The sequence below is a fragment of the Convolutriloba macropyga genome, chromosome 3 (assembly GCF_964194025.1).
Source record: "Convolutriloba macropyga chromosome 3, txConMacr16.3, whole genome shotgun sequence".
Taxonomy (NCBI): domain Eukaryota; kingdom Metazoa; phylum Xenacoelomorpha; order Acoela; family Convolutidae; genus Convolutriloba; species Convolutriloba macropyga.
Window position 1 is genome coordinate 58,068,748 of NC_134470.1, and position 16,858 is coordinate 58,085,605.

The 16,858-nt window shown below is 35.6% G+C and overlaps 1 protein-coding gene across 6 annotated transcripts in view; it reads left to right on the forward strand.

The window, feature by feature from the left end:
* Nucleotides 1-16,858, forward strand: part of LOC142336312 (brefeldin A-inhibited guanine nucleotide-exchange protein 3-like) — a 179,254-nt gene that overhangs the window by 110,252 nt on the left and 52,144 nt on the right. For 5 of the 6 annotated variants that reach the window (XM_075385052.1, XM_075385054.1, XM_075385056.1 and 2 more), the window contains 4 exons: nt 7,939-8,177; nt 10,907-10,921; nt 12,304-12,456; nt 12,761-12,900. In XM_075385052.1, the coding sequence (XP_075241167.1) occupies nt 7,939-8,177; nt 10,907-10,921; nt 12,304-12,456; nt 12,761-12,900 (547 nt within the window). The remainder of the gene's footprint in view (nt 1-7,938; nt 8,178-10,906; nt 10,922-12,303; nt 12,457-12,760; nt 12,901-16,858) is intronic. The other variant, XM_075385053.1, reaches the window with a different exon arrangement.

Genomic DNA, 16,858 nt, shown 5'->3' on the forward strand with positions numbered 1-16,858 from the left:
TTCCGGAATTTTCCCGTTTATGTTTTTTTGTTTCGTCGTCTGACGCTCTTTTTCGTTTTACATTTGTTCACACGTAAAAGCTGAAAAGTCAAATTTTCTGAATCACTTCATCCTCTCACGAACGGCATTTGCGCGCGTTACATCATTTCTCAAAGAGAGTGAGAAATGACGTCACGCGCGCAAAGGCCGTTAGTGAGAGGAAGAATCGATTCAGAGAATTTTACTTTTTCAGCTTTGCTGTGTGAACAAATGTAAAACGAAAAAGAACGTCAGACAACAAAACAAAAAACCAAAATCACCGCAACAAAGCTGTACAATTTCCTTGTACTGTAAAAAAAACTCAAGTTAAAAAAAATTTTATTTTTTCTAGTTTTTTTGTTCAATTCGTTTTTGAAAGCCGTTTCTATTCTTCCTTAAATTTTTTATGGCGTTTGTGGAGGTTCACGGTTCACAATAGTTGTTCAGTTGTTAAGTTATAAGTATGGGCAATTTTCTCCTTCGAGTCGTTTCCGGAATTCTTCAGGCTATGTTTTTTTTAAGGTCTGTTCACGCATTTTCATGATTTTTGAAGTCAAATTGGAGTATTGATTTTGGTCACGCCGAAACATGAAGTGGAGCGAAAAAGCAAGTGGTTTTTCGGCGTGAAATTTTTTGCTCTGAATTTAAAGTAGAGTGAGAAAACGGCGTTCGAACAAAAATTCGCTTTCTCGCTAGTGGTTTTTTTTCACATTCGGCAATTTCGCTTTGATTTTTACAGTTTTTTCGATTTTTTGGATCGGATTTTTTGCTAAATGGTTTTCCCAATCGATTCATAGTCCGTTCTTGGTCTAGTTTTCTGTTTAGTCAATGAAAATTTTTTGAATTGTACGTCAGGACTTGTCGCTATGTTTTTTTGTTTCGTCGTCTGACGCTCCTTTTTCGTTTTACATTTGTTCACACAGCAAAGCTGAAAAGTCAAATTTTCTGAATGACTTCTTCCTCTCACTAACTGCTTTTGCGCGCGTGACGTCATTTTTCACTCTCTCTCTCTCTAGCAAAAGTTTTTGCGTGATTAGATTTTTATCATAAGTGACTTACCTCACTCAATAAAATGACTTTTGCACTTTAAAATTTAAGTTTATTTTGATTTAGTTTAAGGTCAAAGGAACTCATATGTGTAATAAGGGTCCCTAATGAAAAGACTTCTGAGCAAGAATTTTAACAAGCTTCCATAATTTATCGTTTAATTTTTTGCATAGCTTTTTGAGCTGCTTCGATAAATTTTTCATTCTTTCGCAGCTATTCCGGCAATCTGCCGGCTATGTTTAATTAATAGCCGCGTCAGCAATTCCAGTCGGCTATTATTGCGCGCCTAATTTTTTTTCTTCGTCTAACAGATTTTTGTTTCGTCTTACCCTGACTTCTTGGAACTGACTTCTTCAGTGACTTCTACTGCTTTGCAGTTAAATTTTGTGTTCGTGACGTCATTTCTGCTTTTAGGTCAATTGCGTGACTTACCTCACTCAAAAAATGACATTCGAACTCACTTATGGAACTTTAAATTTTCTGAACATTTACTAATTAAAGGTCAATAGTGTGCATTTAAGTAGTGCCAAACTTATGTGCCCTAATTCCTGAGTAATAGAGTCTTGAGTTTAATATCGAATATTAATTTTGAAGAAGCGCCATTAGTGCTTTTTCCTTGTAAAGCAAATGTGTATCATAAGAATGACAGTCGGAATCTAACCCAAAATATCTATTGGTCCATTAAAAAGCTGGTGGTCGATCTGTCAATCTTATTTCGTTAATTGTTTCAATCCATGGTAGGCCACAACCGTCTATCGCGTCTGTTTTCCGGTAGTCGTTCTTCTATGTTTGTTCTTGGAGGACGTTTGAAGCAACTATTTCGAGCTTTTGTTTCTTTCATGTAAAGTTTTTGCTTGGACATTTTACTCTAGAACATTTCTAAAACCGCTGATAATAAAGCAAAAGCCATTGTATGATAATGTAGCACAAGGGCCTGATAATCGAATGGTTAAATATTTAGAGATAACGACGTAGGTTGGAGGTTCGAACACCTCCTTGGACGGATTTTTTTGCATCTATAGAAAATATAGGCTGCAGCGCCCTCTGAAGATCAATTTGTCCGACGTTAGTCGGTTTATATTTTTCTAGACCCATTCTTCTTATATTAGTTAGTGATGTTTTAGTCGTTACTATGGAACCAAGATATCCAGATCGTTAACCAACCTCTTATTTTTGATGAGTACTTTTCATCTTAGCAGCATAGAAATCGTACATTTAAAAGCGCAAGATGTGTTAAAATGCTCTGCGTAAGATTGCGTCACGAACGCAAACTTCTCTATTGAAGATTAGTCCCTATCTATAAACGTATCTTTGAATGTTTAACAAGCTTTAAGCAACCCTTTCCTACATCTGAAAACGGACGATACTGTAACACTTAAAAAGCTATGGCTCTTCTTGACGAAAAAGCTTTCCTGAGCTTAAATAAACAAGACATGTACAAAATATATATATATATATATATATTGATATTTCAAAAAATTACAAGAAAAGGAAACGTTTATTGAAAAAGTTATCACTCAGCTGGCGGAAAAATTACTGGACAACAAGGTGGTAAGTGGTCAAGACAATAGGGAACATGCTATGGTCGAAGTAGCTATCCAAACAGACAACAGTGAACAAGTAAGAGATTTCCAAAAAATTTCAATTAAGGATGTTAACGAAAATTTAGTTATTGGGAGCAGCATTATTGGAAAACTAGAGCGAGATACAACAATACCTGCTGATATTGGGGTGCATGCTTATCGGGGGTCAACAACAAATGAAAAATTGAGAGTACTGAAGGATTACGAGGCAAAAAAATTGAAAACTTTGGTCTTACAAGACGGAACCAATAACGTGCTGAAACATACGTCTAAATCTGCTGAAGTAAATTTTGAAGAATTCAAACAACTGGTTAATCTTTGCGTTGAAAAATTCACACCAGAAACATTTGTACTCTGTGAAATACCACCTTTAAAAGATCTTGAACATAACACTCAGAAGAACAATATTATAGATAAATTTCATTCATTACTTCATGATAACTATTACAACGTTGATCGGCTTAAAATTTTGCCCCTAAACGATTATGTTAAAAGCGCTGCAATAAAAACTGGTGACTCAACGAGCTATAGTTGTTTGTTCTATGACAATGTTCATTTCAATTATCAGCATGGCGTTCCATTATTGAAAAACTGGCTACTTTCTCACTTGTTGCTATCATCCAATGGTCGAATTGCTCAGTCCTATGGGGCTCCTCAATCAGGAGCCACTGATAATACGCAAGCGATGCAACCATTGAAACTTGTAAGAGCTCAATTTACCAGACAAAACAGGTACCAACTTTTCCAAAGAGCAGTAAATTACTCATAATAATCCTTACAATAATCAGTTGCCTTATCGCGCTAACTCTTATGCTTATAAATTCAATGGTTCTAACAGCAGTTATGGCTTTTAGTGTAAAGTATCTGATCGGTTCCCTATGTAGGTAACCGCACAATATTGTATTTTTAAATGCTTTCTTTCTTTGTCTTAGCTCGACCAAAAGTTTTTATTTTCCTTTGTTTCTTATTGTTGTCCTCAAGATTTCCCGCGACAGCAATAAGAACAGAGGAACACTGATACAATTCAAAAACGCTAAGCTTAAAAAATGTATTGGCATTGAAAAAAAGATTTCCAATAGAAGTGCTTACTCTTTTAGTAATAAACTGCAACATACTGTACGCATTATTCATCCTAATCTTAATGATCAGCTGTGGCGACATAGTTGAATCCCGGCCCAATTGTGTTGTTTGCAGAGGCTAAAACAAAATGCAATGCGGACAAAAAAACCTTAAAATTTTCCAGGTTAACTGTCGAAGCATTGTAAATAAAAGACGGGCATTAAATGAAATTGTTGGAGAACTGCCAGAGAACACTATTTTTTGTTTTACAGAGACATGGCTCACTAGCAACTATCATGATGACTTTTATAACCCTAAGAAAGACCAGTATGTGTGTTTTAGATTTGACCGAGCGAAAGAGGGCATTTCAAAAAAGGGCGGAGGTGTAATGCTGCTTATACCAAAAATCTTTTCCCCAAAATTGAGAAAGGCTCTAAATAAGTTCTCAGTTGACTTTGAAAGTATATGGGCAGAAATGAAAGTAAACAACCGGAAAACTCAAAACACAATCTTAATGTCACTTATTCTCCCAACAAAAACAAAACGGAAATCTTTCTGGAACAATTGGCTACAAACATTGATAATGCAATAGTCAAAGGTCATAATATAATACTCATGGGTGATTACAACATTAATTTTCTAAACTCAAGGGAAAAGGAGAAGTTAGACTCAATTTTATTACCATACCATCTAGAAATACAAAACAAAACTGAGGCAACTCGTATTTGCAAGGCGGGCAAGACTGCAACGTTAATCGATTACTTTATTTCCGATATTTAAGTAAAAAAAACCATTGTGTGCGACACTCCAATTCTATCTTATCATTTTCCCTGTGTACTATACTGAAAGAAGAAACAAACCCATTAAAACTGGTAGAGAAGAAAAAAATCTATGACCGAAATACATATAACAAAGAAAAATTTTTTGATGATTTGAAAAAAGCAAACTGGTCTGTCATATACCAACAAAATAATGCAAATGAAATGCTTAAATCTTTCACCAAAATTTTCACTAGAGTACTGCAAAAACACGCGCCACTAAAAATGTGTTCATCAGAAACGACAAATCATGCTTTGCTCGTTCACAAACTTGGTTGAAAGAGAGAAACGAAGAATTACAAAAAGAGTGTGACTCTAGTTTAAAATCGAAAAATTTCAAAACCATCTCCGAATTGAAACAGAAATTGTTCTGCTCATCTAACAGTGATTTCAATAAATTCTATCAGTCATTAGTTATGTCATCTAATAATAGCAGAAAACGTTGGAACCTTATGAATGAAATCAGAAACTCAACTAGAACAAGAAGCCATATCTACAGTTTAAGAAATGTCTTCAATGATTATGTCACCGAGCCCAAAAAAATTGCAAACCATCTTAACTACAGGTTTTCACAGCTAGGAAAGTTCATATTACAAGATGAAACTTGCGAAAATATCGAAGACTTTGCGGGTAGATCAGCCAAAACTTTTTCTGTTAGATGTATTACAGAATTTGAATGCTTACAGTGCATTAAGAAGCTCAATAGAAACAAACCACAGGGACCCTCAGCGCTACTCCCTTGGGCCTTAAAAGATGCAGTTTCTGTAGTCAAAAAACATCTATGTTTCATTATAAATGAATGCATAAACAACTCTACCTTCCCTGAGATTCTGAAAACCGCTGATGTAACACCAAGGAACCAGACAATTACAGACCTATATCAATAACACCCTGCATTTCAAAAGTTATTGAAATCTTAATCAAAGAGCAACTGACAGAGTACTTACAAAAAAAACAAACTACTAAGTCGCTCTCAATACATTCAACAACTGACGCTCTCGTTTACACTACTGAATTTATAAGACATAAAACAGATCAAAACAAAATTGTAGCTGCTGCCTTTCTAGACCTTTCAAAAGCATTTGACTCAATAAACCATGTTATCCTTTTAAAAAAGCTAGGAAGATTAGGTGTTTACTCTAAAACCATAAAACTAATAGAAAGTTTCATCTCGGAGAGAAAACAAAGTTCTGATTAATAACGTAAATTCAGATGAGATTATTCTAGAACGTGATGTGCCTCAGGGGACAGTGCTTGGTCCTCTGTTGTTTAATATTTATATTAACGATCTAGGAGATCAAATCGATAAAAACTGCGAGGTGGTTAGTATGCAGATGATACATTACTCCTTGCTTCCGCTCCTATACAACGAGAGTGCAAAACGATTATAGAAAAAAGTGTAATTTTGCTGACCAAGTATTTCACAAGTCTAAAACTACAATTGAATCCATCAAAAACTGAATTCATACTATTCAGCCGCAACAGAAATTTCAGCGAATCTGAATCAATAAAAATCGGGAACGAAATTATTACAAAGTCCAAAAGCGTCAAGTATCTTGGGGTACATATTGACAAAAATCTCAGTTTCCAAGACGAAGTGAAGCATCTTTTAAAGAAAATGGCGGATGGAATTAAAACAATTTATACACTCCGTAATCGGATACCAACGTTTCTAATGAAAACGGTTCTGAACGCATTTGTTATCAGCCATCTACACTATTCATTACTGTTAATTCAATCAATAGACAAAAATTTGCTTATATCGCTTGAAAAGCAACTAAATTGGGCCATTCGTGCTTGTTACTCTAGAAATAGAACGGACTCAACAAAAGATCTCAAGATAAAGCATTCTATTCTCCCTGTTGAATATTTAATCAAATTGAAAAGAACCACTTTTCTGTGGAAACTGAGAAACTCTTTTACCCGCGTTTAATCCTTTAGATGTCACAACCTTGCCCACTTGGTGCATCAGACAAAACCTTAGAAGCTGTGAATTATTTTTTGACTCTATATGCCACACTCAAAAATTAGAACGTTCAATTTTAAAAACTGCATCAAAGGATTGGAATTCACTTCCTAAAGAATTAAGGGGTTTGGAAAAGAAAAAAACTTTCACAAAAGAATTGAAAAAGTTTTATATTAAATCTTTTTTTGATAATAAACAATATACAACTTATGGGTCGGTTAGTTGGAAATCTATCAGATTTAAAAAAGTTTACTAAACCATGACTCAAGAATCAACACTAACTGGTCGAGCTAAGAATTAATTAAATTTAATTTAATTACACTTATGTACTAAAATAAATAACCACACTCCAGGCAGTATTATAACAATTGTTAAACCCTCTATTACTTGTTATGACTGTTTTGGTTAATAAAGTGTTCTTTTTTTGGAAGCTATCAGGTTAGAAGTTTGGACCTCATCGAGTACTTTATGCGCTAGTTGCATTTTAAGGATAAGTTTGAATCCATTTTATGCTTGCAACCGATTGTTTGCTCCGATCCAATGACAGTAGCTTTGTTGAATTCGAGAATAGTCAGATTTTTAACTTATCAAGTCTCACCGCTAGTGGGTGTTGTTTGAATTCTTTGGAGACTTCTATTTTCTGCTCGGCGAACGAGAATTTGTTTTCTAATGCTCTGATAATGGCACATTCTGAGTAGAAAGATGTCATAAACTTTTATCTGATAACCATGGTGATCGAATTTTGATTTTGAACAAGTGGAGATAGTCTGTGTTCTATAAAAAAATGCATCAGAAAATGGAAATGTATTAGAATCTGTTGGTTTTTTTGAAAAATTTGAAGATCAGAGAATGCGCCTGCTTGAGATTGAGTGGGAAAGCCGAATTAAGGGTGATTCAAAATTCATCGCATTATAGAAGTCAGTGGTTACTAACATGTCTCTTCGCATTATAATGAGTTTGAAGCGAACATGATGTTGAAGAAGATCTAACAAATTTAATGAGGGAAAAATGGAGAAAGGGTAAATAACGTATTCATTGCTTTCATCTTTCCAAATGGGAAAACGTGAATCGACTTCAAATGTTCAAAAGTTGAGAAAATTGTGAACATTGAATTTCTTGTGAAAACGATTCTTAGGGACACTGGATTTTGAAGTACCTTGGTTTAAGCGTTTTAAGAGGTGCTCGGCTGATTTCCACATGATGTATTTTGAACTTAGAAATGTAAGGCTAAAATTTTTATGTGCAGCTGTTTTGCTCATAAAGCACGATCGAACTGTATGTTTAATGTTGAAGTATTTGTACTATGCGTTGACTATTATTTTAGAATAATATTCTTATTAAAAAGCATAAATATGCTGAGTATCGAAATAATTAATCCCATTTCTAAATTAATTTGTGCTTCTTGTTCCTCTATATAAAGTGAGTTTGTTTCTCACAATGATTCCAGGTCGGTAAAATTGACATCCCGTCTGGCAGTTGAAGCTGGCGCCAGCAGTGGCAATTCGAAAGAGGTGCAGTCATCAGAAAGAAAAGCCTCCAATGAGCCAGGGGTTGATAGGAATAGTGGCGTAAATGACGATACGACAGCTGAAGATAGTGGAGGAGGCATAAGATGTAGTCAGACTGTGAATGTAGTGTATGGTGTGTTCATGCCGTCTGATTTAGAACAGATGGATGATGAAACAGGTGGGCAAAGGTTTCAATTTTTTAAGTCAAAATTGCATATAGTTAGTGATCTGGCTGATTCAAATTTTGTGCTCATTAGATTTAAACTAAACATTGCGGATAACTAACAGTATTTGTTGTTGATACGAGTCGGCATTCAAATAATTCTTAAATGTTAAAATAACATATTCCAGCGAACAAACAAATTCAAAAGTTGGTTGTTGATAAATTGATCCCATTGCGTTGTTCCTGTAGATTGCGTCGTATCTATTATCTTGCAGTTAAGTCTTTATTTCGAGGCGAAATGTCGAAAGAAGTTTCTGCTCCTGGAAGAAAAATTAACTATGATAGATTGATGGCGTCAGTTCGTGTTGTTCATTTGTTTTGTCAGCAAAATTTGAATAACTGCTGACGTGTATCCGTCATAGGGATCTTTCTTTTTCTTTGTCTTTTTCAGTTCTATTGGGGCGCTTTTTAAGACTTGAAGAGGCTTATGGTTTTTAAATTGCTCTTGAACGAAGTTCATAGCAATTATTGTAAACGTGTGTGCCTTGACCGTTTCGCCTGACCGTTTTGACTTTTCGAGTGACTTTTACGCCCTTAACTTTTTGCGTTTCGCGTGATCTAAAATTCTCTCTCAATCAAAATTTCAAGCAGCTGAACTCAATTGGCGGCAATTTACTACTAAAACCAAATGAAAATTGCGCCAAAACTGGGGCCATTTTTCACTTTAAATCTTAATTGTGGTATATTTTAACCTCTAATGTGGTTATTTGAAGCCCACTATTGAACTTCTTAGTCCCATTTCGCCCCCCCTCCCCAACTGAAGCAGGCTGCAATTGATTAGAGCTCCCACTTGTCGTTCGAGAGCAATTCTTCCGACGTTTAGTCGGTCATGTCTATGTGGTTGAACAAAAAAAGAGCAAAAGTTCAGCTGAACAAAGTAGAAGAGCAGAGAAAAGATAGTTTTTAATTTCCTCGTACCTTCTTAAAAACGTAGGTGTAAAACAATTTTTGCTAACCGAGTGATTCTTTTTGTTCACCTGCGACTTTTTCAAGTTGTTTTTATGCAGCTATTCCAGTAATCTGCCGGTTATGTTGAATTTTAATGTTTTTGTTAGTTTTTTTGCAACTGAATTTAAGCTCAATGAACTTCGGCATTTCCTATCACAAATTGATTAAAGCCTTTCGATACAAAGGAATTTTTCTCAGATTCTGAATAATTTGAGAAATTTGTTACAGTTTGAGTAATTTTTAGGGAGTGAATAAAAGTTCAGAGTGAATTAATTTTGAAAACCTTTTTTTGGTGCACCAATTTGAAGAGTTGGGGGAGAGAGATAGATAGAGAGAGAGAGAATGTGTGTGTGTTTAATTCGCTCTTGCCTTCTTTTGAACCAAAGCGGAAAATATAGGTGTCAAAGATGTTTGCTAAGCGATGAAGTTTTTCTGTTCACGCTGTTTTCAATTTTCAATGTTATCTAAGAAGTTATTGTAGACTGAGTTGTTATTTTTGTCATAATATTTTCGTAGCAAAGCTTTGTGGTAACATTTTTTTGTTTCGGTGCTTTTTTGATAACTGAGTTGAAGCTTATTGCTTGCCGGCATTTTCTATTAATAATTGTAAGGTTTTGCCAGAGGGGAATTTTGTTCTATGAAATTTGACAAAAAGTTGAGAAATTTATCTTGTTGTCTTTCTTATGAACAGTTTTTTCTTCTAATGAGTGTTTCTTCTAAAAAAATTCTAAGAGATGTTTTTGAGCTTTTTAAGGCTCGCCTTCTATTGTTTGAATAGTTTTCTGATCTGGATAGCATGAAAGAACGTTTTTGTTTGTAAACTTGTAATTATTCTTTTTTGGCTATTTTCTTTTATTATTTGAACTTGCGCCTTCTTTGAAGCAGTTTTCCGTTTTAACGTAAACTTTTTCGGTCAAAGTGGTTTTAGTAGGGTAGTGATTTTTAGTACGTCACTGTGTCGTTAGAACAGCTTAAATAAAAAAGGCTTTAGGTATTTTTAAGTGCATTTTTACTTTTTTTTGCCCCCTTTGAGCGATTTTCAATTGCTCTCAAACGAAGCTGGTTGTTAATTGCTCTCAGCTTGCATTACCAAATTTTTTCGGGTTGTACGTCTTTTTTCGCTGTATGAAAGAATTGTACAGCAGATTTGATCAATTGTTCAAAGAATGAATGAAAGTTCTTTCGATCCAGGCCGCTTTCACAAATAATAGTTTAATGTATTGAACGAAAGTTTGTTAGACATTGAAGAAATCAGTGAAAACCAATGTAAAATGAGCAGATAAGCGATGAACTATCTGCGACAAAAGAAAGCATTAAAATTTCAAAAAATTTCAAAATAAAACGTCCCAGAAAACTCGATCATTTCCGGAATAGCCTTTTATATCATCTCCCGCCGATTTTGAGACATGTAATAAGATAAATCGAACTTCTCGTCAAAAGGAACAAGAAATATAGCACTCTAAAACAGAGCCCGTAGATTTGTCGAACATTCTAAGGTTTCTGAGGTCTATACTTTTTAAAAGCTTTTTTTTATATATTAAAGCTTTCTCTTTCAGCGGATGTTTCACCTTGTGTTGGCTCATTTTAGATTTGTTTTTTTTTCTGAAGTGCATCTTGGCATTCTAATCTTGAACTCTAGTTAACCACAGCTATTTAACCAAATTTCTGCGTACGTGGCATAACTGCTATGTAAATAGATCACTGCCCTGTGATTGCTGACATGAAACGTATTTCAGGAAAACGCTCAACAGGTTCGTAGAAATGAATAAATATGCGCTTTCATTCAACTGTTTTCTGGAGAAAGTAATCTTCTGTACAAAAGTATTCACTGTTCTAGAGAGATTCAAAGAGTGCATTTTGTTGCTTTCGGAGCTATTTAACCAAGTTTAACTGGTCATTTTTTTAAAGTTTTCCATATCATCAATTTTTTGATGATGTTCGCAGCAAGTTTCAACTGAGATTACTATATAGTAGCAGTACTTAACTATGCGATTTTCAATTGTTCTATAAATTTAATTGGACTGTCATTTACAGAGATTACATAAGAACTGAGTTGGAAAACCAAACTTGTTAAAAGGCATGATATACGTAAATTTTAATATGCTACCTGTTTTTTTAGTAAGCAACTAGAAAGCTGCGGGACGGGGCTTACTAATTGCCTTTTAGTTTTCTTTCATTTCAGTCAGTTTGGCGCGTTGATATAATTCAAAGCGGATAACCTTCACAAGTGCGATATATCTTTTTAAAAGAAACTACTTGCTTCGTAATGATTGATGTGAGGCTGGGTTTAATTTGGTTCGTTTTCGTATTTAAAGAAAAGCGAAAAAAAACTTTTTGCGATAAAAATTTAATGAAAAGCAATTCTTGCAAGTTGTTTTCTGCTTTTGTTGTCGGATCTTTTCCGTTATCCCCCCCCCCCCCCCCATAGCCATGTATACCAGTCGATTTGCGCGTCCAGAAATTTACATTTTCCTCTTGAAAACAAAACCGATAGTTACTATTGGAACCCAATTAAATGAAAATGAATTGGACCTTTTTGCGTGCATTTTATTTGCAACCACCACGCTCACGTGCCATATTTTAATTGCTCTCGAATGAAGTTTAAAACAATTATTGTAAACTTGTGTGTCTTTTTTATGCACAATTTTTTGCTTGGCCGTTTTCTTTTAGAGCATTTGATTTCAGTTCTTGAGTGACTTTTCACGCTTGATTTTTCGCCCGAACTAAACTACTCTTATTTAGAAATTAAGTTTTATGTAATAATTCCAAAACTTCGCTATGTGTGGTATTTTATGTGTGTATTATCCGTATATGTAGATGTAAATAGTATTTAAAGCCTTTCAAATTCTGTAACAGATATAAACCGAGGGTGCAAAATTGATGGGGGGGGGGGGGGGGGGGAGGGGGGGCAAAACGGAAAAGGTCAACAAATAAAGACTATTTACTAAAGATCAACAGTTCGAAAACCACACTTCCATTGTTTCTTCGTAGACAAGCTTAACTTTGAAGACTCTCAATTTAAACTTAAACTGGATGTTTTCCTTCCAGAAACTTAAAAATTTACTTTTACTAATGTTTCTTGGGAAAAGTTTATTTTGCGCTTATTGGAGAAATGGTAAGTTGTGTGTTGCAGGAATAGTAAGAGTGTGGTACCTTCTGTTGGAGGGATTGACTGGAGCTGTGACAACTTGCCCAAAAGAGTACCAACCTCAGACACTGGGACTTCTCTTCGAACTGCTCAAAGCTGCAGCTGCTGTACCTGGACCAGAATTTGCAGTGTTTGCTGGTACGAGACGACCTCACTACATAAGCTCTAGGCTCTTATGATATTAGGCATTGTTTCATCTCTTCTCTCTCTCCCACATTAGTGTTTAGTCAAAACTAAAAAAACCTTAATCCTGGCGTAATAATCCCCGCGCTTAGTGGGCATAAACGTTTTCGGTCAATCAAAACGTCTTTTTTTTCACTGTAATGTAATGTAGAAGTCGCATCTGTTGATTTGCAACTGGGCCGTCACGAAAGCTACTTGGACCAAAACAGAAAAGATCTCTCAAAAGGATCTACTCTGTTTTCACGCACCTTGTTTTTAGTGACTCATCTGTTGCTTCCGATGTTGCACTCGTGGCTGAGGAGAGGATCCTGTGTGAGGGGCTTCTGGGAGACAGCAGTGGCTAACTTCAGACATGCCACTGGACTATCCACCGATCTAGTTGTCGACCACATCAACCATGTGAGATTTCACCTCTTAACGCACAGTATTCAATATTTACTAATATCCAGCAATGTAAATTGTCATTGATATTTGACTTCAACTTGATATATGAGTTGCTCATTGTACGTTCTTGATAGGTCGGAAACATGCAGCCTTCTGACGGCAACGAAGTTTGTGGCACTAATATTAGTCCTGCGGCCTTTATTTTTATAGCTGTAACGATGTAATCTGAGAAGAGCTAATTTGCAGTGATTTTGGTTTTTGTTTTTGCTTCGTCCACTGACGCTCTTTAATTGCTCTTAATCGAAGTTTGTAGCAATTATATCAGTCCTGTCTGTCTTTTTAGGCGATTTTTCGCGTGACCGATTCTTCGTCTGACCCATTTGACTTTTCGTTCTCAAAAACGGGATAAACAGGTAGCGGCCAGCGGGCATTAAGTGCTCTTAGAGCCCTTCTGCTCACTAGTCTCCAAGTATGCGATTCGCAGAATCTGTATTGGAGACTTATGGTGTGAAGGGCGGTTCTTAGAGGTTGAAGACCCCCCCCCTCCCCACCAGCCCCTCGGTGCATCCCCCTCCCGGTGGCTAGCTACTGACGAAGCCAACTGCTCGCCGGTCGTTTGAGAGCAGTTCGCTGGACGTTAGTCGGTTGTTTGTCGTTAATGTTTTACATTTTTCACGTCGCAAACGCCTAAAGAGCAGTTTTATTGATCTTTTCATGCCGTTATTTCACTGCTTTTTTGCTGATTTTATGTGAGTGACGTGATTTTTAAACTAATTGGCGGTGTGTTTTAAGCTGAACTGTGTGCTCTCTAATTGACTTCTAATTTCATTAAGGTCACTTGATGTTACGCACTGATTTTTAGTAGTGGTCCTCGTGGTGTTATTGAGGTTTATATGAGGAGTAATTAACTTGAATAATTGCCATTTTACAAGGACTTATTTTGATGTTTCACAGTTCGATTTTTAGCAGATTTATTTTGAATAAAATTAGCTAGTAATAGCCTTTTATTGAGCGGTTCGGATGCGTGATATATCCACTAGTTTGCCATGCATTTTAGTGTTTAGTTAGTCGCTGTTTCTTTTGTAACTAAGTTTACCAAACTTGGAGGTTTTCAAGAGAATTTCCAGTTCAATCTTTAATTAATTTTAGCAATAATTATTCAATAACTTTAGCAAGAAGTTTCTCAAGTTTATCAAGTTTTATAAGGTGATAGGCAACTGATTTTTAGGCTGGTTCTCCGGTGTTCTGGTGATAGTGGGTTCCGCAGGACTGTGCCTTGAGTTGTATTGGTCCTTCGCAAATATTTACTGATTTACAAGTTGGGCAATTTCCGGCTTTTGTACGTCTCTTGGTGTTTGTTCAGTACATATACAATTCCGTATTAGCACCTACTTTATCAGAATAATTACTTCACCAAGTACATAATCTCTCATAAAGTTATTTACTGATTATGTGAATTTATCATCAAGAAACTCAAAAAAGTAAATATTGAGGCTTTTAGGCACTTGAAGTGTTTGCTAGTAAAACTGTCAATCTGCGGTTGTTTCTCGTAAACATAAACAAATTAGGGGTTACAGGCCTAGATGGAAATACTGGCTATATATGGCCTTGAAACTAATTGAATATTTAATTAATATAAAGCACTTATTTATGGATATTTAAGGAATATCATCACGAAACTATAAGGAACGAAATAGGGGCGTGACACTACCCGACTTTATGAAAATTTTCCATGAAAATTTTAGTGAAAGAACTGGGGTTTTACAATTTTTCTATAAAACAAATAATCTGCACGAATATGAGGTTATAAACATATTTTAGTGGAGCCACCCAATTTATGTTTTCTTAGAAAAGAGTTTTGAACGAAAGCATTTAAGTTAAAGAAAATTAAAGAAGTTAAGAGAAATAAAGTTTAAGTTAAGATAAAGTTAAGATGAAGAAAATTAAGACAAGATAAAGGGCGTTAAAGAAACATTAAAGAAGGTAAAGTGCGCTAATTTCAGAGTAAAGAGTGAAGACATAAGTTGAAAGTTAAGATTAAGAGGGGACATTGAATTAGCACTGGAAATAATCATGGTTATTTATTTGAATAATGGCTCTAAACTGTTAAAAGCAGGATAAGAAGGATACTGGTTGAATGAATGGTTTAAAGCACTAGTTGTTTTCATGGATAGAGCACTGATTTATAGAACTTATTGAATGAAGGGATATTTTAACTGTTAAAAGAATAATACTTGTCGAACTATATAAGATTTTCTTGAACTTAAAGAATACTTTCATCTCGGGGTTGAGCTTGGTGGTCCGGTTCATCGTCTTCTGTGGTAGTTTGTTCGTCTTCTGTATCAAATTTGTCTGTTTCAAGTTGAAGATGCACTTTGTAGTTGGACAGTTGAAGAGTTGAAGGAAAACTTGAAGATTGCTCTCCCTATGAACAAAACTGATGTCTCTTTTTCACTTCTGGTCGTCAATTGCTTTGTCCAGGTGGTTGTCAGTCGTAATGCTGTCGTCGGGAGTAGGAACTACAGAGATGCATGTTACTCGTGCAATACTTTTCCGCCTTTTGGCTTTCCTTGAAGCCTTTATGGATTACTGCATTGTATCGATGCATGGTAGTTACTTCACTCTTTGCTGGATGATATGTTTTAGGTCAGTCTGCTCACTCTGAGCAAGGCCAGGAGCTGCTTTCCTTTATTGTCCTTCATTTTGACGCTTAAGGTCCTGTTCGGGGAGAAAGGAAAAATGTCTAGGGAAAACAATTTTCATCACTCTTTGTACGAGCTCTTCAGTTTCGTTTTTCATTGTCTTTCACTAGCTTTGGCAATTTGTCTGCCTCTCGAGTATATAATGAACGGAAACTTGTGGTGCTGTATGTGCAGTTCATGGACAGCAATATGTTTTATTCTCTGAATGTTTGGCTGAAAGTTTCCCTCAGTGGTCAAATATTCAAATGGAACTCGATTTTGTGAAACTTTTGCAATATTTTTGGTTTTATGACCAACTATTGCTGTTATCACATGTTAGGGTGGTTCCTTTCATTCGTTTGTCTACTGGATTCAAGCTTCTAGGTCTAGTTTTCTCAATATGGCACTTGTTTATGTGATGTTTATTTATTTCAGGTGTACTTTACTTTTAGGTGATGTGTGCTGATGTGTGTATTTATTGATATTGCTACTGAATATGGTGTTTAAACATGTTGACGTGTGGTTATTTGGTTGAATGATGGGTGTGTGATGATGGGGGTAGTGGTTGGGGGGGTCGAATTATGCAGTCTTTACATGTTTTTTCGAGTTTTTCAGATTATTTTGCCCACAATATTGCACCATGTGCTTTAATATCACTGTTTCTTCTTTAATTATTGGATGTTGCACAAATGGGACCAGGTTTGTCGGAAGGAACGCTGTTCACTGGTCGAGGTTGATCCATCCGAAATGTAATATGACAGCAGTAGATAATGTAGTTATTGACAGTGGGAGTGGTGGGACTGAGTGGTGGGTTATTATTATATTAGTATTCTTTTTATTATTATCGTTAGTATCTGGATTGTTGGGAGTGTGGGCAAATCGAAGGAGGAGGAGGAGGAGGGAAGTGGGAAGATCAGGGGAGGCTGTCGAGGAAGATTCAGTGTGACTTATTATTTATTTTTATTTTATTTAACTATATTAATAGCTGTAATATTGTGTAATATTAATATTAATATAACTGTGTAAGGACTGTTAGGACTGACTTTAATATTGTAGTTTTACATGTAATATTGACTGGTGCTACTAATATACTTCGTACATGGTGCTAGGAATATGGTAGTAATTAATATATCAAGACTTGTTTTGTGGGGGGGGGGGGTTGAGGATATAAGTAGGGGACAAAAGGAAGAATTAGAGAGGCGTAGTAAATAAGTGAATGCTAGTGAAGGTTGTAATTGTGTGTTCAAAGCGTTGTTGTGTGTTTTGCGGCATGTGTTATTAACTATTAGCGG